General features: G+C 40.9%; 1 protein-coding gene across 1 annotated transcript; it reads right to left on the bottom strand.

The window, feature by feature from the left end:
- Window positions 1-23: 23 nt before the first annotated feature.
- Window positions 24-27,995, bottom strand: myh9a (myosin, heavy chain 9a, non-muscle). Its single transcript, XM_061771697.1, has 42 exons — window positions 27,840-27,995; window positions 21,949-22,139; window positions 21,735-21,875; window positions 21,502-21,658; window positions 20,986-21,013; window positions 20,641-20,734; window positions 18,876-18,968; window positions 18,717-18,780; window positions 17,133-17,231; window positions 16,882-17,025; window positions 16,524-16,619; window positions 16,367-16,443; window positions 16,085-16,279; window positions 15,834-16,007; window positions 14,670-14,843; window positions 14,434-14,548; window positions 14,083-14,273; window positions 13,250-13,371; window positions 13,098-13,167; window positions 12,859-13,019; window positions 12,667-12,775; window positions 12,290-12,421; window positions 11,555-11,761; window positions 11,323-11,460; window positions 11,101-11,224; window positions 10,567-10,738; window positions 10,290-10,502; window positions 9,628-9,772; window positions 9,350-9,556; window positions 9,170-9,274; window positions 8,073-8,225; window positions 7,742-7,990; window positions 7,239-7,451; window positions 6,953-7,165; window positions 6,227-6,388; window positions 6,005-6,133; window positions 5,793-5,881; window positions 4,849-4,972; window positions 4,547-4,755; window positions 4,347-4,455; window positions 1,044-1,216; window positions 24-646 (listed from the first exon to the last, which is right to left on the bottom strand). The coding sequence occupies exons 2-42, from the start codon at window positions 22,132-22,134 to the stop codon at window positions 538-540; spliced, it is 5,865 nt and encodes a 1,954-aa protein (XP_061627681.1). The 5' UTR covers window positions 22,135-22,139; window positions 27,840-27,995; the 3' UTR covers window positions 24-537.

The raw sequence follows: 27,995 nt of genomic DNA, 5'->3' as shown, positions 1-27,995 counted from the left end.
AACACTCAGACACACACAAGCGGTCACCAGATGATTATTTATTATAGATATCCATGAAGGCATTTGACAAGACAAAGACCAGCCGTAAGATGTTTGCAACAATACAATGTGCTTTTTTGGGTGGTTGGGGGGGCGTGATGCAGCGCTGTATTAAGAGTTCGCGCAGAATTCAAAATTCAGAGGCAAATGTGCAGATTGCTGCTAAATGGTAAACCCACCACCAGTATAGTTGAGCTAACATCTTAGAGGCCATACATTTATTCTGATGCCAAATATGAACCCCCTGCACAAAAAAAAAAGCATAACGTGAGTAGTTCAAGCAGAGCTTGCAGCATAAGGATCGTTGTACAATACACTATAAAGCCCTGTTAGTAGAGAAAGATGAAGTCAGCGTGATAAGGCTGTTTTACAAAGGAATGAAAGGGTATACAATTCTGTGCCAGAATGTTGTATAGTTTTCATTTGGCATGGCTTTTGTTTCCGCTATCATTGCACTTTAACTGCAATCAGAATATTTCCCTCTGCTCGTTCCTGGTCTCACTCAGCAGCCGGCTCGGACGCCTCAGTGGATACGTCCAGCTCCTCGTCGCTCTCCAGTCCTGTGCGAGTAATGGCGCGGCGGATGTTCAAATGCACGTCTCCGCGCCTTCACAATAAGACATGAATACAGGTCAGGATGTGACCAGTCAAATTGTCATTTAGGCATATGCATGAAGTGTATAATAGTTGGTGCTGATCCAACTTAAAAAGGGGAAAATATGTCAAATTGACTAATTGCTTGTATAAAAATAGTTTAGTAGCTGGCAGGCTTGCCCACCCATCAAAAGTAAAATTTAAGAACCAAGTCAATTCTTTTTAGTTCTGAAAACGGGTGTGAGCAAGCTGTTCTGTTGCAGTGAGGCCGATTTAAGACACCTATGAAATGTTTTCAAATGTGAACAAAATGAATGATGTCTCCTTTAAGAGTGTTTGGCCTTGGCTCTACAGCGTGCCAGAGAACGGTTCTTTTATTCCTTTGCTGGATTGTCGTGATGTACACCAACCTGAGCTTGCTCTTCAGACTGCTGACTTCCCGGTTCATGGCGTCTGCCGACTCGCTGGCGTCCTCCAGCTCCCTCTGCAGCTTCCTACGGTAGGCGTTGGATCGGTTCACCTCCTCCTCTGCCTCCTCCAGCTGGCGCTTCACCTGGCGCATGCGGTTGTTGGTCTTGTCAGCCTGCAGAGAGGGTTCGCACACATATGTGAGTGAGATCATATAAAACTAGATTTTTTTTTTTCCCTCCAATGGTCACTGCTTTTGCAGACACTTGTTGCAGAGAAGTCCACTTAACTACACTGGATCGACAAAGCTTGAAATTGACTCACCGCTCGCTAATCACAGTTAAAATATATTGCACTTCATTTAAAAATTGTATCACAATGGACTACGTTTGGTGGATGGGCAATATACATGGCTGAGCTGAGAGCGCCCTCAATACAACTTGACAAACCCTTGAAAACTTATTTTTAGACACAGTGAGGACACTAAACCGTGAATGGGAGAGAGAGAAAAAAAATATTTCATGGCAGAACAACTAGTGCAAAGGAAAGAAAAGAAAATTCAGATTCGGAGAAAATCCGCCAGGACGAAAAGGATAAATGTGTTAGCGGTCGACACTCACAAAGTGGGTACAAGAGAGCCTGGGTCGGCATTAGCACGCAGATTCAAGCCACACAGACCAAAATGAAAAATGATCTGAAAGCCGTCAAGGAAGAAATCACAGCCAGGGTGAGAAACGAAATGACTCAGTTGCAACAAGAGATTTGGCAGTGGTGCGCTCAAGCCAGCGAAGCAGCGGGTCATTGACAAAATGGATGATATCGAGGCCATGTGATTTAAACCTCTCAGACCATAACTTGGACACACCTAGTGTAAAAAGAAACAAGAAATTGACAAAAAAATTGTTAAAAAAAAAAACTAAGTACACCCTCTGGAATGAGAATTTACTCATTACCTAAAAGAAAAAAATTTGACAACAAATCTGGGTATAGCTTGAGATGCCTTAAAAGCAGTCTTCAGAGGCAAATTAATCTCAGACAAGTAACAAAGAAGAAAAAATTAATAAATGAAACCGTACTAATTTCGACTGAAATGAAAATTGTAAAAGGATGGGGAAAAAACAACATGACGTCTATAATTTAAGATGAGACATGGAGAGACTGATGTATAAAATTAGACTGAAAGAGGGACCATTTAAGACACTGGGCTAAATGGTACATGTACACATTACAATAAGAAAACTAAAAAATATTGGAATAATTTGTAATGTTAAGTGCATTTCAAAATTTATATACAACTAAGCCAAAGTAAAAAAGACCAGTTCCACATTACTGTCAGAATAATGGAAAGGTTCTGTAATTATCACGTAACAATTTTTTTTTTTTTTTTAGTGAACAGAAGTGTTGGAAATTGTTGAATAAAGTGATTTTTTTTTTCTTTTTGTACTAAAAGATTAAATACAGCTGTATTGTACTCAAGTCAAATACAACTGAGTTGTACTTAAATGTACTTTACTACATTAAAAATGCGACTTAAATCAGTGCTTTTCATATACCACTAGACGGAGCACGCACACACCGCACTGTGTATGTGTTCACTGTGATGGGTTAAATGCAGAGAACACATTTCGTGTGCATACATGCATGTTCATGACAATAAAAGGTGATTCTTCTTCTGACATTCACTGGTAATTGCAGAGTATTCTGACGCCCTTAAAATTTTCTCTTTTTTTATAGCCATTTGTTAAAATCATTTAAGTCAAATTTTCCTCAATGTAGACAGCACAATTTTTGCAGATTTAGTAAAAAAGAAAAACTGAAATATCACACAGCCATAAGTATTCAGACCCTTGGCTCAGTATTTAGTAGAAGCACCCTTGTGAGCTAATACAGCCACAGTCTTTTTGGGAATGATGATTCTTCACACCTGGATTTTGGGATCATCTGCCATTCCTCCTTGCAGATCCTCTACAGCTCTGTCAGGTTGGATGGGGAACATTGGCGGGCAGCCATTTTCAGGTCTTTCCAGAGATGCTCAATTGGGTTTAAGTCAGGGCTCTGGCTGGGCCATTCAAAAACTGTCACGGAGTTGTTTTGAAGCCACTCCTTTAACTGTGTGCTTTGGGTCATTGTCTTTTTTTTAAAAAAAAAAAAAAAAGGTGAACCTTCGGCCCGGTCCGAGCACACTGGAGAAGGTTTTAGTCAAGGATATCCCTGTACTTGGCCGCATTCATCTTTTCTTGGATTGCAACCAGTCTCTCTGTCCCTGCAGCTGGAAAAAGCACCCACAGCATGATGCTGCCACCACCATGCTTCATTGTTGGGACTGTATTGGACAGGTGATGAGCAGTGCCTGGTTTTCTCCACACATGCCACTCAGAATTAAGGCCAGCAATTTCTATCTTGGTCTCATCAGACCAGAGAATCTTATTTTTCACCATCCAGGTGTTTTTTTAGCAAACTCCATGCAGGCTTTCATGTGTCTTGAACTGAGGAGAGGCTTCCGTCGGGCCACTCTCCCATAAAGCCCCGACTGGTGGAGGACTACATTGATGGTTGAATTTCTAGAACCTTCTCCAATCTCCAGACTGCATCTCTGGAGCTCAGCCACAGTGATCTTTGGGTTCTTCTTTACCTCTCTCACCAAGGCTCTTCTCCCCCGATTGCTCAGTTTGGCCGGACGGCCAGCTCTAGGAAGGGTTCCGATCGTCCCAAACGTCTTCCATTTAAGGATTATGGAGGCCACTGTGCTCTTAGGAACCTTAAGTGCGGCAGTATTGTTTTTGTTACCTTGGCCAGATCTGTGCCTTGCTACAATTCCGTCTGAGCTCTTCAGGCAGTTCCTTTGACCTCATGATTCTCATTTGCTATGACATGCACTGTGAGCTGTAAGGTCTTATATAGACAGGGGCGTGGCTTTCCTAATCAAGTCCAATCAGTATTATAAAACAAAACTGGACTCTAATGAAGGCGTAGAACCATTTTAAGGATGATCAGAATAAATGGACTGCACTCGAGTTAAATATGAGTGTCACAGCAGAGGGTCTGAATACTTAAGGCTGTGTGATATTTCAGTTTTTCTTTAATAACTCAGCAAAAAATTCAACAATTTAGTTTTTTTTCCTGTCAATATGGGGTGTTGTGTGTACATTTACTAAAAAAAATGAAATTATTTTAACAAATGGCTGCAATATAACAGATTGAAAAATTTAAGGGGGTCTGAAAACTTACCGTACCCACTGTATATTGGAAAGAAACAACAGTGCCATATGGTGGCAAGCTGAAAGAGAAGCCATGTGGCAGCTTACCTGGTCCTTGAACTGCTCCGCGCAGCGCCGCTCATCGTCAACCATCAACATTGTCTCCTTCAGCTTCTTCTCCGTCCTCCTGACCAGCCGGGATGCTTGCTGACGCTCCCTGAATTACAAACGGAACATTAATGTTGGAGGCTCGTGACAACAAAACGCTTGCAAGAGATTTTCTTTCCCTAAAGGCAATCCGGACTCACTTTGACTCGATGTCGAGCTGCTCCTCCACTTGAGCGATCTTGGCCTCCAGGGAGGCGATGGTGGACTTGTACTTGGACTTGATGGTGCTCTCAAGCTCCTGGAGCTTCAACTTCAGCTCCTTGTTCTGGCGATCTAGCTGGGAACGAGCGCCTTCCAGACGCTGGGCGTTGCTGTGCTCGGCAGCCAGCTCTGTGGTCAGCTGCTCCATCTAAATGACAGCAGTTGAGCCACATACATACAAACACATTGATCTCCTGTCACTGAATAATTTTATGTCCTATTTCCCCAAAATAAATCTTACCTGTAGCGTGGTTCTCTTCAGACGCTCGCTGACCATCTCGGTGTTGAGCACCTCCTCGTCCAGTTCTCCCTCCAACTGAGCTATGCGAGCCTCCAGCCTCCTCTTCTCATCAGTCAGCAGAGAACTGAACAACAAAATGAAAAATGAGAGTCGACTAAGGGTTGCAAAATTACAGGGAGTTTCATAGTTGGAAACGTTCCATGGGAATTAACAGGAATTTACAAATGAAAGGTCTGCTCTTAACAGGGAACTTAGTCAGGTGCATAAATATTAGGACTGACAATTCTCTCAACACCACCACAATGGATTTGAAATGAAAAAAAAACAAGATGTGCTTTAACTTCAGACTTTCAGTTTTAATTTGCAGTTATTTACATGCGTTTAAGAGTGTTAGGTTTTAAGAGTAAAGTGTTTATGACTATGGTAGAGGTTAATCGTAGCGTGGGGAAGATTAATACAAGTCTGATGAGGTTCATGCAGCTTTAAGATATACAAATCCCCAAAATATGTGGTCGCTACTTCGCAGACTTTACTTACTGTGGGGGCAGTTCGGAACCCCCGTGACAAACAAGGCATAACTTTAGATTGTTTTGTAAACAGTATAGTGTATTTACTGTTTGGTAAAAATTTAGTATGCCAGTGATAATTGTAACGTCATTACTCAGCAACCAGACAGTCTTCGTAGGTCGGACATTAAGTTCCATGGTTATCATCCTTTTTTTCACCACTGTGGTGGCACAAAAAAAAGCTAAAGAAAAGGCAAAACGCATCAACAGTTAATCTTTCAGCTGCTAACAGAGTTTAAATCAAAGCTTGTGTTAGATTTTTTGGGGCACATTGTTCCAGAAATGATTCAAAATTCTGTCAATTCACCATTAAATTTTTGAGCTGTTCCACTGTACATTTTACATTATTATTATTTATTTTTATTTTTTTAATCATACTTTTTAGTGTTGCCGTTGTTAATCTCATCCTGTAAATCGTCTCTCTCTGCCTGGATTTGTCTCTTTAGTCTCTCGGCAGTGGCGAGATCCTGTAGGAAGCAGAAGGCACTGCAGCTATTAAAAAAAGAAAACGCTGATCCATTCATGCACAAATGCACAGTCAAAGGCAATTGATCGGCTCTACAAAGTGGAAATAAAATCGACTTTGCTACCTCCTGGTAGTGCAGGACGTCTGCATCCATGGCCTTCAGCTTCCTCTCGGTCTCCTTGGCCACGTTGACCGCTTCATCTCGGGAAATGCGCAGGTCGTCGAACTCTCTCATTTGCTCTTTCATAAGGGCCTTTCAGTTGGACATGGCGCATGATCGAACAATGCAACACTTGTCAGCATACAAAATGTCCTTTTTTTATGCATTTATTATTTAATGTTTTACCTGCAGCTTCTTGAGCTGTCTGACGGCCTCATCACGGGTCTTGTTGGCAGCATCGATCTGGTTTTCCAGCTCTGCCAGGTCCAGCTCCATCTTCTTCTTGGCAGACAGTGCCTGAGAGCGCTGCCGCCGTTCATCCTCCAGCTCCACTTCCATCCCACAAACCTGAAGACACACAAAAAAATAAATAAATAAACGAAGTTTGATTTAAGAAAATAAAATCTTAATGCATTTTTAAATAGACCTGTCAAGTTGTTTACAAGTGATAAAAATATAAAATACACTTGGGATCACAATATTAAAAGTCTCATGCTCCTTGTAGTGTCAGACCACTGTACGAGAATGTAACCATTTACAATGGCAAATAAATTTTGGAACGAGCACCGGTAACTCTTTGGAACACTAACAGTTTCATTATTTACATTAGTTATATGTTTTTATAAACTACAATATGATAAAGCACTTTTTTACTTATTAAAAACCCATAACAAAAGTGTGTTCGTTTTTTGGGAGGCTGAAATGGAATAATGGCATTTTAAGAGAAAAAGTAATTTTACTGGATGACACATACCGGTATCTAAATATAATTTCTCTGAATCTTTTTCAGTGGAATATCATCATTTTTATAGGGCTTGATTTAAATAATGATTTAAGTCAAAACAACCCTGTGGTCAAGCCAACATAAAAGGTGTATTTTTGGTGGGGGGGGGGAGATTAAATTTTACCAACCTGTTTGACCAGCTGCTTCCTCCGCTCCTCGCCCTGCTCGTCTCTGGCCTGCAGGTCCCGGTCAAACTGGGCCTTCATGGCCTGCATGTTGACCTCCAGACGTAGTTTGGCATCCTCAGTGGCCTGCAGCTCATCCTCCAGCTCCTCCAGCTGAACCCTCATCTCCTCCAACTGCTGCTCCATGGTACGCTTGGACCGCTCCAGCTCGTGGACCTATGGAAGATGAAGGATAGGAGTCACAATGCTAAACGCATTCTTCTCCAGCATCTGTGGGGTTCTCTCTTACACTCTTGCCCACGTCGTCCTTCGAGGAGACCAATTCGTCCATCTCTGCTTTGAGTAGCTTGTTGACCCGATCCAACTCGTCCTTCAGGTCCGTCATGGTCTCCAGCTCGCGGGCCAGGGTCAGCGCCCGCGTGTCCTTCTCTCTGGCGTCGGCCTCAGCCCTGTCGCGCTCCTCGGCATACTGACTGGAGATGGTCTTCTCCTCAGCCAGCATCTACAGTTAGTGGAGCATGGAGGCATTTAATACAAACCAAAAAAATAATTTAAAATACAGGTCGATTGTCGTTTTTTTGGGAACCACTTTTACACCACCATGATTAACAGTTAAATACCTGAATCATTCTAAAAGGCAGAATTTTATTTTTATTTTTTTAAACCGCTCTTCTACAGGGTTATATTGTGTAGGTGTATCGCTGGTTGTAGCCACGCAGTTAAATCTAAAATGGACATCTCATCAGTTTTGTTCAATCAACCTTTGAGGTTTATTGTGAGCCTCTTTAATACCTGGTCAAACTTCTTCTGCTTCCTTTCCAGGTTGGAGACCACCTGCCTCAGGTTGTCCTGGTCCACCGTGAGGTCATCCAGCTCCCGCTGCAAACGCGTTTTGGTCTTGTCCAGTTTGTCGTAGGCGGCGGTCTTCTCTTCCAGCTGCTGCTGCAACGAGTCGGTGTCGCGTTGGACGCGCTTGCGACCCTCCTCTGCGCTCTCCAGGTTGGCCATCTCCTGATCCAACTTCTTCTTCATGTCAGCAAGCTGAAGAGCACCAGGAGAAAAACAAAATGTGGCTGAGGGCTTTGGAAGCAAGAGAACAAACTCAAGTGTCAGTGAAGCTAACCTGGACCTGAAGCGAGAAGACCTGCTTCTCCACGTTCCTCTTGCCCTCCTCCTCTTCCTCCAGCAGCTCCCTCATGTTGTTCTGCTCTTCCTCCTGCTGCCGCAAGCGAGTGGAGAGGTTCAGCTTCTGACGAGTCTCCTCTTGGAGCAGCTCCTGTAATTCAAGGGGGAAAAAAACATGAGTGAATATTCTAACAGGCCTTCGAAGGCCTTTTTTTTTATTTTTTTTTTTTTATTTGTTTTTATAATTTCCATGGATGGTCACATTCTACAATTTCATCTAACAAATGTCAATCAAAATACAAGTTGTTTTGCATCAATATAGACATTTGCATCCAGAAGACAGTGCTCATCATTTCTGGCAGAAAATATAAAACAAATACCATGTAGTACACATCGTCTGACAGTCTTCATTTTGTCAAACGAGCGGCCTACTAATTTGAAGCACACAGGTAAGCACACTGTTGTAGTACACAGTGTGCTGGTCATCGACTAAAACACAGACGATCACAGCATCAAGAACAGGTGCTGATATTTTCCTTCCTTATCGCGTGTGGGAGCTCTCACAACGTATAAACAAAAAAAATTGCTTTTTCCCAAACAAAAATCAATGCTACCATACTTCTCACCGATGTTAACAAGCGCTTATACAAGTGGAGCAAATAGGACACTACAAAATGTGTTTTTGGTTGTTACACACCAAGTAGCACTTGTTTTCGCTTACATATTTTTACATGAGCTTGGACATATGGTGGCAAAAACAAAAACAAAAAAGTGAATTGGTGGAAAACACCACTAATTAGGGAGAGCAAATATTTGACTCACACAGGCCAACCATCACTGCTAAGTCATGAAGATCATAAAGACAACGGATGATTGTTGATTAATTGCATTGTGAAGCAGTCAAAATGGAGTACACTACCGACCAGCAGAGGCGCTGTTGATTGACTAGTTTGTGGTCTAAAGAACAACATGGCCCACTATGGGAAGTTGAGCAATATGCCCAATATGACACATTCAGATTCTTAATTACAACACAATCAAGGAATTTTAATCAAATGATCCATAACCACCACCATGCATCTTTTGGGTCAGTACCTGTGTATCCTGCAGCTGAGACTCTACTGAAGAAATGTCTTTGCTGGATTTGATGTTCTTGCCCTCTGCTTCTGTCAGAAGGCTGTTGACATTGTCCAGCTCAGCCTAAATACATGGAAAGTGACAGCGTGAAAACAAGTCTTTTATGAACAATTCCAATTTCTTTGAATATGTCCGAACCTGCATTTTGGCCATCTTGTCAACCATCTCCTGCCTCTGCCGTTCGCTGTCTCCATATTTGACTTGAAGCTCCTGCACTTGGGACTCTGCTTTCTTCCGACGGTGCTCAGAATCAGATTTACCTTGTGCCAGGGTCTTTAGCTCAATCTTCACTTCGTTCCACTCGCTCTCTAGGGCCTGCTTTGATTTCTCCACAGACATCTTGTTCTGTGTGCACAGGGTCAAGGTTCAACACTTCAACATGTCGTTGGTAAGCAAGGGAAGGTTATGCTCATTACCCGCTTGGCCTGCTCCAGCTGCTCATTAAGCTCGTCAAAGGCCTGGTTGTGTTTCTGTCTCATGTCAGCCATGAGCTGCTCGTGGGCCTTGGCATCCTCGTCCAGATTCTTCTTAAGGTGCGCAACCTCCGTCTCACGTTTGGTCCTAAAAGGATGGAGTGTGGCAAGCGGTCATGAAAACAGCTCTTCTATTGCCCAAATAAGAAATTAGACTAAATAAATCGTTTGCCTGTTTCTGAAATGTATATGTGTGCGTGAGGCGTTCTGTACTTCTTCACTTTTACATAACGGGCTAATTTATACGATAACTACCTCAAATTTCTCATCCTATGACACATCCAGCTAAAATCCAGAGCCACTTTCAAGTGCAACGCCCCAAGATAAGCAGAGCTGCATAGAGCTTTGTTGGCTGCAGAGATTAGCGTTAGCTGTCAGTGTTTAGATCTGGAAAGCAGCAGATATTCCATTGCTTGGTTAAGTTGTCGACACTGTCCGCAGCAGTTCGGCCACATCGCTCAATGTCCAGTTGGCCTTACGTGATGTCCATGTGCCATATACGTACAGTGCAGTTTATGAAAAGCTGCCTCCATGAATTACAATTACACAATGTCTCTACAATGACTCTTGGACAATGTGCGACCAAGTGTGAGCTGCTGCGTTACCTCAGCTCCTGCTGTGCTGCAGTAGAGTCTAAAGTGTCCTCCAACTCAGTCTTGAGAGCTTCCAGTTCCTCACCCAGATCCCTGCGCAGCTTCTCTGCCTTGGTGCGCCCTTGTATCTCCAGCTCCAAATCCTCCTTCAGCTCAGAGATCTGAGCTTCCAGCTCACGGATATTCTTCTGGGCCGTGTTCTTGGCTGCGGCCTCCTCCTCGATCCTGCAGTAAAGAGCAGGTGAGCATGGAGGCAGGCTGAAAGGAGGAAAGTGAAAGAGACACCAACTTTGCCAGTGCAGCCAGCAGTTCCTCCTCTTTCTTGGCCAGCTGAGCTTCCAGTTCAGCGATGCGGGCCTGAAGTTCTGAAATCTGGTCACTGAGGTCTGTTGAGTCACCCTCAAGTTTACGACGGTTCTTCTCCAGCTCCTGGCGCATTTTCTCCTCCTTTCTTAGACGTTCTGAAAGTTTGGACACACACAGACTTTAAAAGAACAGCTTTAGCATCACACTGTTCTTAAATTAAGGGGAAACGCATTTCACGGCAACTACTGATAAATTCACTAAATTGCAGTTTATATAAAAACAAATCACAACTTCAAAACTTAAAGTGAAATATAAAACAAATAAAGTTTTAGTTTAGTTTTCAGGCGTTCCCAACCAGCTTTGTTAGATTATTTTTTTTGCCCCCAAATTGATTTATATATATTTTTTTTTTAATCGATGATGATAGAGGGCAAAGTTATGCTGGATTCTGTATTGATTAATTTGAATACATCCATTGAATCAGACTGATAGATTAGACCACAACAAAAATACTTGCCCTCCAAATCCATGATCATGGCCTCATGCTTATTTTTGAGTTTCTGCAAGCTTTTAGATTTCTCCTCCTCCTCAGCCAAGTTGGTTGTGAACTCTGAGATCCTCTCATCCAAAAGTTTCTTCTCCTGAAGATGTAAAATCAAGAGAAAGACAACTCATTCTTGAGCAAGTGCGCAGTGGCAGCCATGCTGGGTGGTGTGAAGCGTTGCAGAGTGCTTGTGACCTTGTTGAGTTTGTTATTCTGGTCATCAAGCACCATCATGTCCTCTTCGATTTTTTTCACTTTAGCGTCCGTGGTGACCTTCTCCATCTGGAGCTTCTGTCTGGCTGCTTCTTCCTCATCCAGCTGCTGCTCTAGGTCCTAGAAGGGCAGCAAAAAAAAAAAAAAAAAAAAAAAAAGTTAAACCTGATATCTTGAGTACAGTACGTGTACAATCCAGACCCCCTTCACTGACTATAATGTTCTGCTGCATCTTTTTCCTTTCGTTGTGCATCTGGCCCACACGTTCCTCCTCCTCTTCCAGGCGAGACTCCATGTCGTGAAGGATCTCCTCCAGCTCCTGCTTCTTGGTTGCCAGACGGGATCGCATTTCCTCGGCCTCAGCGCACAGCTCCGTCTCGGCCTGGAGTTGCTCCTGGAGGACCAGCTTCTCTGAGCTCAGCTGGCGGTCAAGGGCAAACAAAAATATATATACATAAATAAATGAGAAGGGATAATTGCATGATTGCAAGGCTTGGGGCTGACAAGGCATGTTTTGGCACTGGGCCACCACAGGTCTAAAGCACGACACAAATGGATACGGACAGCACAATTGTTTTATTGAATGAGTATTATCTCTTAGCTGAAAATTACAAAAAATATATATAAAATAAAAAGTGGCAAGAGACAAAGACAAAAAATATTTAAGGAATATCATTTTGAATAATTTGTTAAGCTGTATAGTAGCTGAATGAACATAGTCTTCCAGTTTTGGCACTTAAGCATTTCAGCCCCAGCTGTAAGATATCAAATAATTCACTGAAGAAAATTAAGACTTGTAACTCAAAATTTGACGAGGATATGAAAATGTTGGGCTCAATTGTCTATAACGGCACAAATATTTCTCTAAAATGTGTATACTTTAATTGTTCCCATCTAATTTCAGATGTGCCATATTAATAGCTTCTTGTTGCATCAGTGACCTTGATACCTGCTGTTGCTTGCTCTCGTATTGTTGAAGCTGCTCCTCAGCCTGCAACTGCTTCTCTTTGACCTTCTGCAGCTCCTCCTCCTTGGCCACCATCTCCTCCTCCTGTCGGGTCACTTGCAGCAGCGGCTTCACCTTTGCGGCGAGAACAACAACAACAACAAAAATGGCTAAATGTGAGGGACATCTTGTTCAGATAAACAGCTCAGTCAGTATGATGTAGTAAAGCACCACCCCAAACTAGTACCACAAATTGTGTAACTTTGGGGCTTAATAACACCACTGTGTTCAACAGATGTTTTGTGACGCACATTAGTTTGTAGTTGAGAAATTCCCAACAAAGCTTATTACGTTGTCATTCTTGGAATAAATCGTGATACCTTGGTGAAAAGTCTCCACCACTGCCAGTTCCTCAATTTGAGGTAAGCGGAAAGGTTCCTCTGGATAACTTTCATAGCCATCAACTGTTGCTGTCTCTTGGCAAAGGCTCTATAGTTAAACAAACATGAATGTGTTTGTAGATAAGAAGTTTGTGACAAAGATGACAAACTATATCCAGAAAACTTCCTTACTTGCGGGCCACGTATCCTCGGCACCAGGCCTGGAAGGTGATGATGACATCAGTGACCTTAATGTCTCTCTCCTCCTCCAGGTGAGCCAGAACGCCAGCTCTGAAGAACACTTTACTCTGCCCGATGCGGTATAGGTTGGCGTCCAATTCCAAAGCAGTGATCTGAAACGGCAACGTTTCCCGGGGTCACATTAGGTCGCTTCTCCCTTTTAATTCTGCTCTGTGATTTATGCTTCCTACCATGAGCTCACAGGCTTGCTTGCCATCCATAAAGCCCTTCGGGATGGCATTCGGAGTGAGGATTTCATACCTGAGAAGACGATTAAATTATATTTTATTTGACTCAATCGCTTCTTTTCCCCAACCGATATGAATGTTTCTGTGGGCTTTACCTCTGTCTGAACTCTTGGAAGACAATACGGTTGGGGAAGCCCTGTCTGCAGATTCGGATCCCCTCCAAGACACCATTACACCTCAGCTGGTCCAGAACCAGGTGAGGCTCCAGTTTACCTGCCTAGAAAGGAGTTATAAATATATAATTAGAGATTAGAAGTTTTTAAATATTTATTTAGTCTCCAACAACATTTTCTATTCATTCTATTTTCATTTTATATTTCATAAAAAAAAAAAAAGAAGGTTGTACCTATACTTTTGCTAAAGATCACCAGAAAAAACATTTGGGAAAATCTTAAAACCCCAATAAAAAGATTTTGGAGGATACAGTGAAACTGTAATGCTTAAATACATAAACACTTCCATATCGTACAAATTCTGGACATGGAAGTGTCAGAATATCACACGAGCCTCATTTCAGCCAGCAGCAAACTATTAATTGCTTTTTTTTTTTTTGCTTTTTGTGACAGATTTTTGCCCCCTGACAGAACTTTCGTAGAAAAAGAGGACCACGGGAAGAAACAGACTTTAGAAGTGTCCACGTATAAGAGTTTTTTGGTGTCATGACAGTAGAGTTGAGATGATCATCAGTACTCATGCAAGTGTTTTGCTCCTGTATGGCTAGGTTAGCATTTACTGTTTTTGTTCCCTTTTAACAACTTTTTCAGCCCTTGCATTAGGGTATTTTATGACTAGTGTCATGCATCACTGAATGTAAGGGCAGAATCCTGGATACAAATCTGGTATTAGCCTCATTAGATATAGATTTATATATACAGATATAGTTAAAAAAAAATTATGGTAATAATAATAATGACAACAACAACACCACCTTCTTCTCATGGTTGGGGATGATGCAGCGAACAAAGTTGGGGTTGGTGTTTCTGAGCGTGGCCATCAGGTTCCCGAGCTGTTCCTTGTACAGCTGGCCCACTGTGCGGAACATGCCTTTACGGGTTTTGAACGCGCCGTGCATGGAGTCTGACATTCCCGTTACCTTATCCAGGCCCACAATACGGTCGACTGCGAGGACACAAAAGGCGTAAAGGCAATGTAGCAACTGGCGAGTCCTTCTTGATATTACGCCACAGTTACAGTGAACTTGCTGCTCACTCGAATGGACACCAGATGGCCACATTGCAACATGTATGGCAGGGGGGTCCTTTTTGCAAATTCCACTCACCGTCTCTCCAAAGGTCAGCTGTAAATTTGTCAGTGGACTGGTTGAGCAATGTGGCCACACACTCATTCAGAGGATCCATGTTTTTCATCAGCCATGCATCTGCTTTGTAGTCCACCTGTAGCAAGAGAATGCGTCTTTCTGGATAAAGACCTAAAATTGTACATTACCTCTAGACTAGAACCACTTTTTCACATCTACTGCTATCAGTCTAAGACACACACAGACTTCTCAGTTACCTTCCCAGCATAGTGGATAATGCAGAAGTCAGAGTCATCCTTTAATTTCTTGGATTTCTGGAATTTGGGGTGTGTTCCTTGCTCCTGAACAACCTTCTCCACAAAGCTCTTGTCGGTCGCCTTGGGAAACCAGCACTCCTCATCCAGCAGAGACAAGATGCCAGGAGGTCCGGACTGAAATCAAAAGAGGAATAGGTGGAAAGTGTCTGAGTCTCTAGGTCAAAAGTTAAAAGGTTCTACTGTCTGTTACGTGCACAAGAGATGCTGAGCCTCCATATGAAGATTAAGTGAAACAGAATGACTAAAATATTGAGTCCACAAATAAGGGAGGTTATGTGGAACGTCACGTGACCCAACCTGAAAACAGGTTGGCGGACTTCCTGCGTTTGCACAGCGATAACTACAGCCTGATGAATGATGGTTTAAACCCGAGCTTGCCAGAATATTGTTCTCTTTATCGCTGGTGTCTTAAAGACAGAAGGTAAATAAATACATGTTTAGAACTTATAAATACATGATTTTTTTTTGCACTATGAACTTAATGATCCATATCTGTTCTAATGTGTTGCGGTATTGGGGGGGCACATAAAAGCACATACACCAAAAAAAAAAAAAATCATAAGGATGGTTGCTCATGTTGGATACGTTGCCTCGTACAAATCCCTTTATTTTGAAATTCTGGGACCGAGATACATTTAAAACGGACCAGATTTTGTTTAAAGCCTTTAGTAAGTTTTTACCAAGTAACATTCAAATGATGTTCATGGTAAGAGAGGGAAAATACAATCTAAGAGGGAATTGTAATTTCAAATAGCCAAGATCCATTCAACTGAGAACTTGAATTTATTGTGGAAAAAAACTAGATGAAAACAAAAATATGCATCAACTCAAAGCAATTTCAAAGTAACCAAACAACCAAACACTCTTGGTCAGCTACAAAAAAAAAAAAAACTGGACAGCTAATTTCATATTAAAGTTAACATGGAGTAACTAAAGTTAAACTGAGTAAAGTTAGTTCAAGTAAGGAAATTCCACGATATTACTCGAGTTAACCTAAGATAGTAAGTATGCAAGTCTTGTTCAATCGTGTCTGTGAGGCAAGTGTGTCACCCGTCAATATGTTGTCAGCGTAGCTCGACAGGTGCCAAGCGTGTCACAGCTCACGTGTTTCTCAATGAGATCGATGCAGGGCTGCAGGTCCAGACCAAAGTCGATGAAGCTCCAGTCGATGCCCTCCCTCTGGTACTCCTCCTGCTCCAGGATGAACATGGTGTGGTTGAAGAGCTGCTGCAGCTTCTCGTTAGTGTAGTTGATGCACAGCTGCTCAAACGAATTCAGCTGCAGGGAGAAAATGAGCGTGACAATGAGCGGTTCAACTGATTAAATATACGTTAATCAACGAAGTGGCACTTCACCTCAAAGATCTCAAAGCCAGCAATGTCCAGGATGCCGATGAAGGAGGCTCCTTGCCTCTTGGTCTTGTCCAGAGCTTTGTTGATCCTCATGACCAACCAGCGGAACATCCGCTCATACGACGCTTTAGCCAGGGCCTCCACAGCAAATTCGGCCTGCTCCTGAGTTTGAGCCTTCTGGACGTAGTCACGCCCCACCTACAGAGAGAAAAGACACTTGTATACCAGGAGATGTCTGGCCATTTTCATATACTAACCACACATCAGCATGTAAAAATAGGAGACCTTGATACGTGGCGATAAGATGGCTCGAGTGAAGTCGGTCACGTTGATGCCCAGCAGGTGAGACACTTTCTGTGCGGCTATGGAGTGAACAATGAGGACACGCAAATCATATTTAGGGACTTGAATAAGCGAGAGAGAGGGTACTTTTAAGAAGTACCAGTGTCATCTGGCATGGATGCCTGGTCCGAGCTACGCTCTTTCTTGAAGGTCATGTTCCCCAACTGCAGCACGGCGGCGACCACCTTCAACAGGCCTGAGGAGGACACACAGAGCACTTTCAAATGCAAATATCCCATTTTTAATGCAAATATCCCGCTTTTTCAGCATACTCTGCTGTGATATAATATTGATTCACACAACTATACACCTATGCTAAACCTACGGCCCGCGGCATTTGATTCAATAATACCCACCTATACAAAGAAGACTGTGCCAAAGCCCTTTTTATCAAGACATTTGGAAAGTCTTGAACATCTGCTTCAAACATTGTTTTAGACAATCATTTTAAAACATACCAATTCTTTCCTCTTCTGGAATACTCATGATCTTGAAGGCCTCGATGGTGTCCGAGAACATGTCCTTGTCCTGCTGGCCCGGAATTGTCAAGTTGCCATTTGACAGAAAGCGGTACTTGCTGTAGTCTTCCAGACACAACTCGGCTGCACGAAGAGAATGGAATGGATCAAGTACGCAACACCCTGACCACATTCTCAATTTGACATGCTGTGATTAAAGCAGATTTAGTGGAGGGGAAATGAGTGCTCACAGCGCAGCTTGTCTCCTGCTCCGGTCAGCATGTAGTAGAAGATGTGGAAGCTTCGCTCTTCTTTGGCCTGTCTGATGGCCCGAGACTTCTCCAACAGGTCTGGTAACACTTCAGTCAAGGATGAACCAACCAACCCACCCAGAAATACACCCAAACATTTTCTATTATAGGGTACCTTCTTCTTTGATTCAGTTTTTTTTGTTTTGCAGTTTTCCCACTTTTAGATCAAACTAATAAAAATAGACAAAAATAACCTAGTAAATATAAAATGCAGTTTTTAAATGATTTCATTTATTAAGGAATACAATTATTCAAAGCGACCTGGCCCTGTGTGTAAAAGTAATTTCCCTCCTTGTTAAATATAGCGTAAATTGTGGGAAAGCAGAGTTCATTTTCACAGCCCACACGGAAGCCCGATTACCTCCAGACCAGTTCCATCAAGAAATTGCTCAATTAGAACCTGTCTGACAAAATGAAGTCGGCCCAAAAAAAAAAAATCTGCTGCAGCAAAATGCCACGATCCAAAGACATTCATGAACACGAGAAAGTAACTGAAATCTATCAGTCTTGAAAGTCTTGCAAAAATATAGTCGTCCAGTATAAACTCTAGAATAGTCATCATTTTAAATTAAATACTATAACGAGGAACTTCCTCAATTCAAATGTCCAAAAAGTTGTATACTTTAGGAAAATTTGGCAGTAAATAGGATGACTTCTGCACCTGGACTGCTAAGTATAATATGGCTTACACGACAAAAAGTCACAAATTAAAAGTGTACAGTGCCAAGTTAACTTTCCATTTTAATGTGAAGGGGCTCACATCCAAGACACAGCCAGTAATCTCTGAATTGTTGTCACAGTGTTGTTCCCGATATGCTGCTGATAACTTCTCTGTACACGAACGTAAAGAAAGTTAAAAAAATGACGCCTAATGCAGACTCTCTTATACTGTTGCATGAATTCCTTTCCACTTGTTAAATTCAACACCACTTATGTGCCAATGGGTGCGTAGTTTTATTATACGAGAGTTCTCTTTTTAAATCTATCAACAGCAGTGATTCTCAGTGCGGTATGAGTACCACTATTAGTAGTAGTGGTGGAATGTAAAAGAATAATGCTGAAGTACAGTTCAGTTGTATTTAACTTTTCAATACATTTGCTTATAATCTTTAAGAATTGTTTTTAAACATTTAGGTACATTTTTAACTTGTATGCAATACATTTTAATTGAGTCAAGTAGTTCAAACTGCATAATGTCACAGTGACAATGATTTAATATATATATTTTTTAGGAATAAAACCTCATTTTGTATGAACACTTAGGCCTACTACAGTACATTTAAAGCTATTTAGCTATTTAAAGCTAAAACGTCTTTAAGGTGGTGCTTGGTGTAAAAAGTTTGATAACCATTTATTTCCATTAATGACAGTTACATGAAAATGTTGCTTAAAAATTGCCTTTGACAGTTTGACTCAGACTATTTCAATGTAATTATTTACAATGAGAAATGTAAATGTAAATGAGTACTTAAGATTGATATTGGGGAAAATTGTCAACGAGGGCAGTTAGGGACAAAAGGATGCAAGTTTCGATGTTGGCTCCAACGATGTATCCATTCACATCAAAGTTGATCCTGATAAACTTTCCCTAAGCAAGCAAAAATTAAACAAAAATACAAATAAATGTTGAGCAAAGAAAAAGGACAATTAATTTTCAGAAAGATGTATGTGAGCCATGCTTACAAATCTAGAGGAGTTGTCGTTCTTGACAGTCTTGGCGTTACCGAAGGCTTCCAAAATCGGGTTGGCCTGCAGCAGCTGCTTCTCCAGCTCCCCCTGACACATAGGAGATACCATCACAACCAGCTCGACAACATCAAATTAAGCCCCCCCACATGATTTATATGATCACAAGGTCCTCCAGAAAAGCAAAACCACAGAGGACCATTCCATCCATGCAGGCATACAGGTTAGGTAACATGTATAGCCTCCAACACCACCCCTCCCAAATCCCCCTGGCGGGGGGGGGGAAATGTAACATTACATTGTGACATGCACATACACACACACACACACACAGAAAATATGACTGCTGGCAGGGGCGAGGCAGGCTCACCTCATATGGGCTTCAACAGATTGGAAATTTATACCTGACATATATTGTACAAGTTGACTGCTAAAGTCTGCATCCTCTTCCCCACCCATTTTTTTTTTTTTTACATAGAAACATTTTATACATTCATTTCTATACTTTTTGAGTATAGAAATGAATGTTTGTATCCCTTCAAATAATTTGGGGATTTTATTGCCTTTTTTCCTTTTACCAATTATATTCTACTTCGAAGGCATAAAATAGTGTGTATTTCAGCAAATTGTGTGTGTGTGTGTCTGTGTGTGTGTATATATATATTTATTTATTTTTTGTTTAAATTGCGAAAAATTTTCAGAATGTTCTTTTTGTAAATGACTTAGCCATTATATTTTTGAGGACTGATTAAAAATATATATATCATCATTTTAACACTGCACCAACCTTACTAACTAAATGCAGCCAATATTTGCAACCATTTTGGACAAGGTAGCATATTCTGATAGAAAATAGTTTGAATACTAACATATGTACATTAACATTAATTTAGCGTTGATTTTGCAAAATATAAAATTTAGGTCTCTGGATCCTGCAATTTTTTTACTTTTATGCAAGCACTTAAATCACCGCCAAATGCCCCGATTCCTCAGAATAATGCACCACTAACCTAAAAAAAAATATATATATTTTTTTATTCAATATTTCGAACACCATTTTGCAAGCACTTTTTTGTTGAGGATTCTACCATTCCCCCATCTTGGCTCTAGTATACAAGTTTTCTCTCCACCTTCCCCAGCCAGCCTATGAAGCACCTTCTCTTTTTAGCATGCCAGTTAGCTCCTTGCGTGCAAACAAGACAGCTGATGATGTGTGTTAATTAAGCAGCCTTGAAGCAGTTAGTACATTTAAATTAATTTAAGAATACAGTAGTAGAGCTGAAAGTCATATACTGGAGCAACTTCAGTCTCTGGCTTTCTCAGATCACAGTCCTTCAATGCCACACGAGCTGTTAAGTGATTGAATGCATTTCCTTTACAAAAGCCAAAACACAACAGAAAGCTCCCAGTTTAAAGGTTTGCATAAACAGACGACTTGCATACGGAGACCGATTGACTCACATGTGACAGAACTGTGCTGCCCTGGAGAGACAAGGGAAGGGTGAAAGGTGAATTTAACACTCTTGATACCTAATCCTAAACACTGAGACAAAAAAAAAAAAAAAAAAAAAAAAAAAAAAAAAAAAAAAAAAAAAAAAACAATCACAGCGCACACACTTGTGAGACAGACATGCCATGATGACCTGAAAGAGGAATGTGCTCAGGTAGATTGAAGGATTAAAACAAAACAAAAAACAAGAGAAAGCGAAATAGGAAGAACACTATTGAGACATTGAAGCTATTAGACAAATTTAATGCAAACCTGATCCTTCTTAGACTTGAAAGATGAGGCAACGTGGGCCAGATACTGAATGACCTTCTTGGTATTCTCAGTTTTGCCTGCTCCAGACTCACCACTGGAGAAGTTAGCACATAACAGTCATTGGTGTAGCATCACAGATAAATGACAAACATCCAATGTTTTAACGATTTCACTGGCAAGAGGTCTACGGACAAACACATTCACTGCCATTGACGACTTTAGAAGTCAGATATCCATGTTAACTGGGAGGGCTGGCAGTGAATGAATCAACATTGCTAGGATAAAAGCAGCAGCCGTCCTATGAAATTGTAGTACCTTTGAAGAACCAGCAGATAAGTGACTTACGTACAAAGGATGGACTGATCCTCTCGATCTGGAAACAAGACAAAAACATGATATAAACAAAATTACCAAAAAAAACGATTAAATCCACCATCACTAATCTACACCATCTCAATAAAATATGGGGACAAATTACACCAATAGGAAGTGAAACTGGAGCTTGGGAAGACTTTCTGCAACATGGAGTGTGGGGAAACATCATTGACGTTGGACCTGAGAGAGGGCCTTAATGGCTTACCATTTTGCTGAAAATCATCACTCAAAAAGTGTTTGATAAAGTCTTGCTATGCCAAACTATTCCAAGCATGTCTTTACAGACCTTGCCTTGTGTAGTGGAAATAATAAGGGCCTACGAAAGCGGCAAAACCAAAATTTGTAGTCGGAATGCATTGTCGATCACTAAGGCATAATTACAGTAAATGTTAAAACACTTTTAAGTCGCAATATTTACTGTTTTTGATTTGAGTTTAACATTTCCAAATATTTCCTCTAAATTGCGACACGTGCGCGCGTCTGTACCCTGCATCATGCTCCTGTAGGCCGTGTCGGTGATGGCGTAGATGTGAGGCGGCATCTCGTGCCTCTTCTTGCCCTTGTACATGTTGATGATATCCTCCGAGTAGATGGGCAGGTGCTTGTACGGGTTGACCACCACACAGAAGAGGCCCGAGTAAGTCTAACATGGTGGAGAAATAAAAAGTGGGCATCGAAAGGCACCAATGGTGTCGCAACGGTTAGGTGGCCCGACTCACGTAGATGAGTCCGGAGTAGTAGCGTTCTTTGAGATTGTGCAGCACGGACGCTTCGTTGAGGCAGGTGAGCTCAGCCATGTCCTCCACCTTGTTGAACTTGGGCGGGTTCATCTTCTGGATGTCGTCCTTGTTGATCTTCACCTGAAATTTGAAGCGCGTCAGAGAAGCTTCCCAAGCGGCGCCATTGCTAATCACACACACTCTTGACTGTTACCTTTTTGCCAGAGTCGATGAGCTCCACCACGCACTCCTCGCCCAGCTCCTCCTTGACCGAGCCGGCCTCAAAGCCCAGCTTCTCGGAGGGCACCCACACCTGTTTCTTGCTGGACCAGTCGGCCTGAGCCAGCGGGTCGCTCATCCCGCCGCGGTCCCCGTACAGGAACTTGTCTGCGTCACTCATGGCAACTGTAAGAAAAAAAAACATTATGACACTTTTTATAAAAAAAATCATGGATAAAAGTTGTTCAACAAAACAATCCGGTTCAAATAAGATCAAAGCTTCCAGTTCTCATTGATATAACCCGATTGGCCAAAACATTAGCTGCACCTGCACAATCCAATGAGATCCAACACAAGAACTTCAAAGATGCTAAGGTACTCGCTTCAGATTAAATAATGTAAAAATAAATAGCATGAAAATATTTCATGGATACTGAAAGACAATTAACACAAACATTACATTTACACCTCAAAGACAGTTACAAATTTAGCTGCATTTCATACTAAAAAGGAGAAATAAAATGCTGACATGTTAACGGTTGTTTTGCTTTACTGAAAAGGCTCAACGGAAACCATATCTTTTTTGATATTAAGATTGTGTTTTGGGTTAGGGATTTTATAGACTTTTAGCTTCAGCCAGCTATCGAGAAATGATTTCTTTGTCTCTCTTGAATTTTGTGGATCATAATAATGCTCTCTGAAATCAATTCAATTCATACCAAAATAGAAATCCCAAGTTGCAAAAGTCCTCAGATAAATAAGGTCTATGCAGGCACTATTTCCAATTACTGAAAATGCTTACACGCTAACAGTTGGCGAGATAGCATATAGCAAAATAGCAACATTTTGACGTAGTAAGAATGGTTTACTTTGAATCAGTTTAGAAATGTGGAATAATAATAACAATGAATTTAATTTATAAAACACACTATGTTGAATAAACAATTTCCAAGTGGTATCATAATCATAAAGCAAGCGGTAAATTGGTAAAATATATATCAATACATTCAATTTTGACATGTGAAAAGATGGAATTCTGGGGAAAGTGAGTGTGTCATTGAATGTCAAATATTGTTCAAGATTACCTGAATAAATTGGAATGGTTCTTTAATCGATTGAGTATATATTTATAAAGCACCAGTGGATGAGAGCTGCATTGTATGTGGCAACAGAAACGAATACAGTAATAGTATTTACATACAGGAATGTAATGACAACTGCACCCAATCAAATACAGTAGAAAATATCTAAATACAAAAGTCAATGAACAGCAGCAAGAACACTCAGGAGCTCTGCTTGTAGCCCCCACCCAATGATAAATTTGAGCTTTTGTAATGTACAGGTGTAACTAATTCAGGGGGGGTGAGTGCATGTTACAGTAGTTAAGTAAAAAAAAAAAAAAAAATATTTCAAAAAGTAAGTTGATCTGCATATCACATCACAAACTTCCACAGAAATCATTATGGGAGTTTTTGGCGTAATCACACCCTCGGACAGAATGACGGGAAGCAACAAGTGAGCCGTAATCCGATGACTGTCATCGCCTTTGAAGTGTTGCCAAATTTGTGGTGAAGATGTCATATGCAGTCTGGGGCAGAGTGCTTTTTTAACACTGTTTATCTACGGGCAGGAGAAGCTAAGAGGTTTGAATTTTATTTGAAGCCATTTGAACTTTTTCAATTAATTCGCATACAAGTGTGGGAAAAAAAAGTTAGAAGTCAGTGATTTGTTTCTAGATACATTATGTACGTGGACGAAGATACTTGCTGAAAACGTGCAAAGACTGAAAATTTAAGCCTCATTTGACATACTTTACTTTTTTTTTTTTTTTTTTTTTTTTTTAAATCAAATTTGATTGGGTTGTTAACAACTGCAAATTTTGATTTATTTTTCACTTTAAAGGGGACCTTAATTTAAATTTAAGACTGAAAACAAAACTTGACAAAGGTATAAGGTATAATGCAAAGGGGATTTGCATTGCAGACAACTAATTTAACTTTTAAAAGTGACTTATGAAAACAGCTTTAATTTTGGATGTGCAAGGTCAAAACAGGACAAAAACGGAGACGGCAGCCTCTGTTGAGGAATACGAGATAAAAGCTGAACAAGCAAAATGTGAAAAAATGCAAACGTGAAATGTGACATCAAGAACCCAATTTCAAAAAAATAAATAAATAAATTTAAAAAAAAGACGACTATGAGCGGACAGACAAAATAATATGTCTTCCACCTCCCCCAACTAAGTAAGGTTCTGAAAATTTCACAAATTCTCCTCCAAGTCTTCTCAATTGCTCATTATCTCCTTTACAGTTGTTGGCATCGCATCTCCACTGGCAGAAAAGGAGGAGGAGAAAAAATAAAAAAATACGTCTCTTCCAGGTCCCGATGGAGGTGGACGGAGAGATTCTTTGTATTCAGGAATGTCGGGAAGGAACAGGCCCGGGCAAGGAGAGAAATGTCATTACGCGCTCTTGGGACACACCCAACTTTCATCAAGCAAGGAACCATATTTGGAAGTGTTCAAAGTGGGCACCACAGGCAAGGTACAAACAATGCATTCCCCGCAAAAGAGAGAGACAAACAAGCATTCACACTCACAGTAACGGACAATTTAGAGTCTTCAATGAACTAACTTGCATTTTTTTGGAACGTGGGGAAAAAGCCAGAGTACAAGGAGAAATGAGAAGAACATGCAAACTCCAAACATGTAGACTGGAGCTGAGATTCAAACCCAGAACCGTGAAGCAGACATGCCCAAAAAGGTTGCAATGAAATATTAATGCATTTCCTGACATACTGGTCATTACGTACTTCAAAAAGACATCTATTAATTCCCCCTCAGAGAGAAAAAAAAGAGAGAAAAAAAAAAAAAAAAACCTCACTTCATCGATATTATTAAACACACGGCATTAACTGCTAAGCCCATATGAACTTTGTTGCTGACCAAAACAGGAGCACCTAAACAAAGTAGGTCAAAGATGATCTTACACTATGGTGAACACTACAGTAGTCTAATTTATTAAAAAGAAATTAGAATACAGTTTTTGCATCATGACTTCATGCGTCAATTCAATGGACATTGTACTGCTCCTTGTGTGCACCTTGGCCACCAGGGGGTGGTATAACAGACATACAGTACACCTGTGATTATTGTTACTGTATATGCTGTCTGTATTGCTTGATGCACAATTTGTTTTCAAATATCAGTTGTTTAAAGGTTTATAACCACCACAATATCGATGAAAGTTTCTTTAGCAGTCCATGCAATGTCCCCCCCCCCCCCCCAACAAAGTGAAATTCTACTTTGCAATGATTGCCCAAATAAAAGTTTCAAATAGGCTGTTTCATAACACATACTAGTATTGGATGTGCAGGGATAGAGAGCAAAACGCCTTTAAGGTTGTTGATGCAGGATAGGAGAAACAGTGTGTGTGCGTTTAGTAGTAGCAACAAAGGATAAAAGGGATCAGGTCAGCGGTCATCTGTCTCCCTCCTAAGTTCGTTATGTGCTCAGACGCATGAACAATCAGTGGAGGAGGAAGAGAGGCGGCGGCCATGAGTTCGGCAAATCATGCCTCACAAAGTCCAGGAATCCCTCAGAAACGAGCTGAGGTCAGCATCCCGAGTGAACAATGAGGGTCGGAGAGCATCTTGTCGGAAAGCAAACAGCGTTTGATTGTGCGCATTGACTGCGCGTGTGATGCCTTCAGGGACAACAACAAAAAAACCAATAGGCGATACTTTGGTGAAGAATTAAATGAAACCTAAACATGCCGCCGCCGCTTCGAAGGCTCCAAATCCCCCTCAGTTCGTTAACTTACACTGGATTCTCCTTCTTTGCAGCCTGCTCGTGTGACAACTGCTTGGGGTCCAACATTTTGGATCTAACAGTGTGCACATTTAGGGATTGATATACTCAGGAGGCCTTATCTGCAACCCTTGGACTGTCGATAAGTGTTTAAACATAATGCTGTGGTGTGAGGTTCACCATCATCATCATCATTTATTTCAGGGAGAAATTTCTCCATGGAGGTGTGTAGAGTTCAGTTTTAACTTGAAGTTTGTTGCTGCACTTAATCATGCACTGTCTGTATGTATGTTTACCGTGTTATTTTTCCTTCTTTTTTTCCCCCCACTGCCGCTCCGTGTGCCTTTTAATTAATTACAACTTTGTGGTTGAATAAAGCAAATTGAATTGAATTAACCCCTACCTATGTCACCAAACATGGTTCCTCCCACTACCAAATTGATATTAAACGGGAGTAATGATTCTATGGAGGGTGTAGGGTCAATCTGAACACCGAATATGGTACATCACCCAATTAAATTGATTTAAAATATGTCATCACATTTTCAAAAGAGGGGCATACGTGTGCTCCACTTAAGTAACCAAATATGCTTCCTCAACCTATTAAATTGACAAAATATATTAACATTATATGTTAAAAGTGGAGAAGGGGTGTTGGGTGTACTCCACTTAAGTATTGTAACCAAATATAGTTACTTTCCTTATGAGCGCATTTAAAATGCATTTATATTCCATTACATATGAAGGGAGTAATCACTCTATAATGGTGTGCTGATCAATTGATTTTAAACATGTTAAAAGAAGTGACTAATGTTTCTATGGAGGCGAGTAAGGTTTAATTTGAACTCCACTCAAGTAACCCAATATGGTTCCACACTCTAGTAAATCCTTTTAAAATACATCATAACTTAAAGACGGGAAGCAATCTCTTTATGGTTGAGTCCTATTTGAACTCCCCTTAAGGTAACCAAATATGGTTCCTCAGCCTATTATATAAAATAAATTGATTTTGAAGTACATCTTTTTAACATTATAAATTAAAAGAAGGCTGCAATCTGTCTATATGTGCTGAGTCCAGTTTTAAATCCACATAACCAAAAAGTACTAAAGATAGCTTTATAACATCATACATTTGGAAGAGAGAGAAAAAAGAAAAAAAAAGGGATCATACGAGGAATAATTATTTCCATTCGGGATGTCCAGAGTCCAGCCCAGAGGCCATTTGCAACCCATTGCTAGTTTTAATGGCACAGGCAGATTCTAGAAATAAAATCAAGCGTCAGAACACAAAAGAAGGATTAGGACCACTTTTTGTTCACATATTTAACATTAAATTGGATGCATCCTTATTTTTTAAAAATATATATAAATTAAATAAATTTAAAAAAAGAGAAAAATAACCAAGTACGCCCCCCACGAAAAACTGCTGCATCCTCAGCGTGCACACGTCAAAGCACACGCGAAGGTGTGTGCTGCTTATTTGCGACCAATAAAGTCACTACAGCGCCTTAAAAATACATGCTAAAAACCTAGCCAAGCAAACAACAAAAGCAGAGCCAAACAGACTGACAACAAACTTTTAAATGTGAACATACCTGAAATGCAAATATACATTTTGGGCACAGGAGGTCGGCCTGGTTTTTTTTTTCTTTTCTTTTTTTCTTTTTTGTCAATGTGTGTTTAATGAGGACTTTAGTGGTAAATATCAAACAGGCCTGCCTGATAACTTCAAAAACACGTTCTCACTTCTTTCCTTTAAATGACCTCACAAAGACTCATCCTTTCTTCAGCGTTGCCGTCTTGCAAGTTTTTTTTTTTTCTTTTTTTTTTTTTTTTTTTTAAAGAGAGGAAAAAAGGGGGAAGCTATATAAATGTACCACAGTATGGCCATAAAGTGATGCTAATTTTAGCATTGTAGAGTTTCAGGCAGCGACAAGTGCGCATGCGCAACAATTCGAGCCTCCTGATGACCAACACCTGTGCCGCAACTTTTGAACGTTTTCTTCATAACCGTCAGCACTGTATACGAGGTTAAAAGACAAAAAAGAAAGAAAACAAAAAACAATAAGAGGACATACCTGCTTTTTGAGCCACAGCAGGAGGCACTGGAGGTGAGAGCGGCTCGGCGCCTTTTTCGTGTTCGAGGCAGTCAAAGTCGGGCTGGTGACGGATTTGGCTCCGCTGAAAGGATGGCGTCGCTTCTCCTCTCGGCTCTGCGCGCTCCTGCTGCGCGG

This window comes from Phyllopteryx taeniolatus, chromosome 4, assembly GCF_024500385.1.
Source record: "Phyllopteryx taeniolatus isolate TA_2022b chromosome 4, UOR_Ptae_1.2, whole genome shotgun sequence".
Classification (NCBI taxonomy): domain Eukaryota; kingdom Metazoa; phylum Chordata; class Actinopteri; order Syngnathiformes; family Syngnathidae; genus Phyllopteryx; species Phyllopteryx taeniolatus.
The sequence above is the reverse complement of the archived record's forward strand: the minus strand, read 5'-3'. Positions and strand labels throughout refer to the sequence as shown.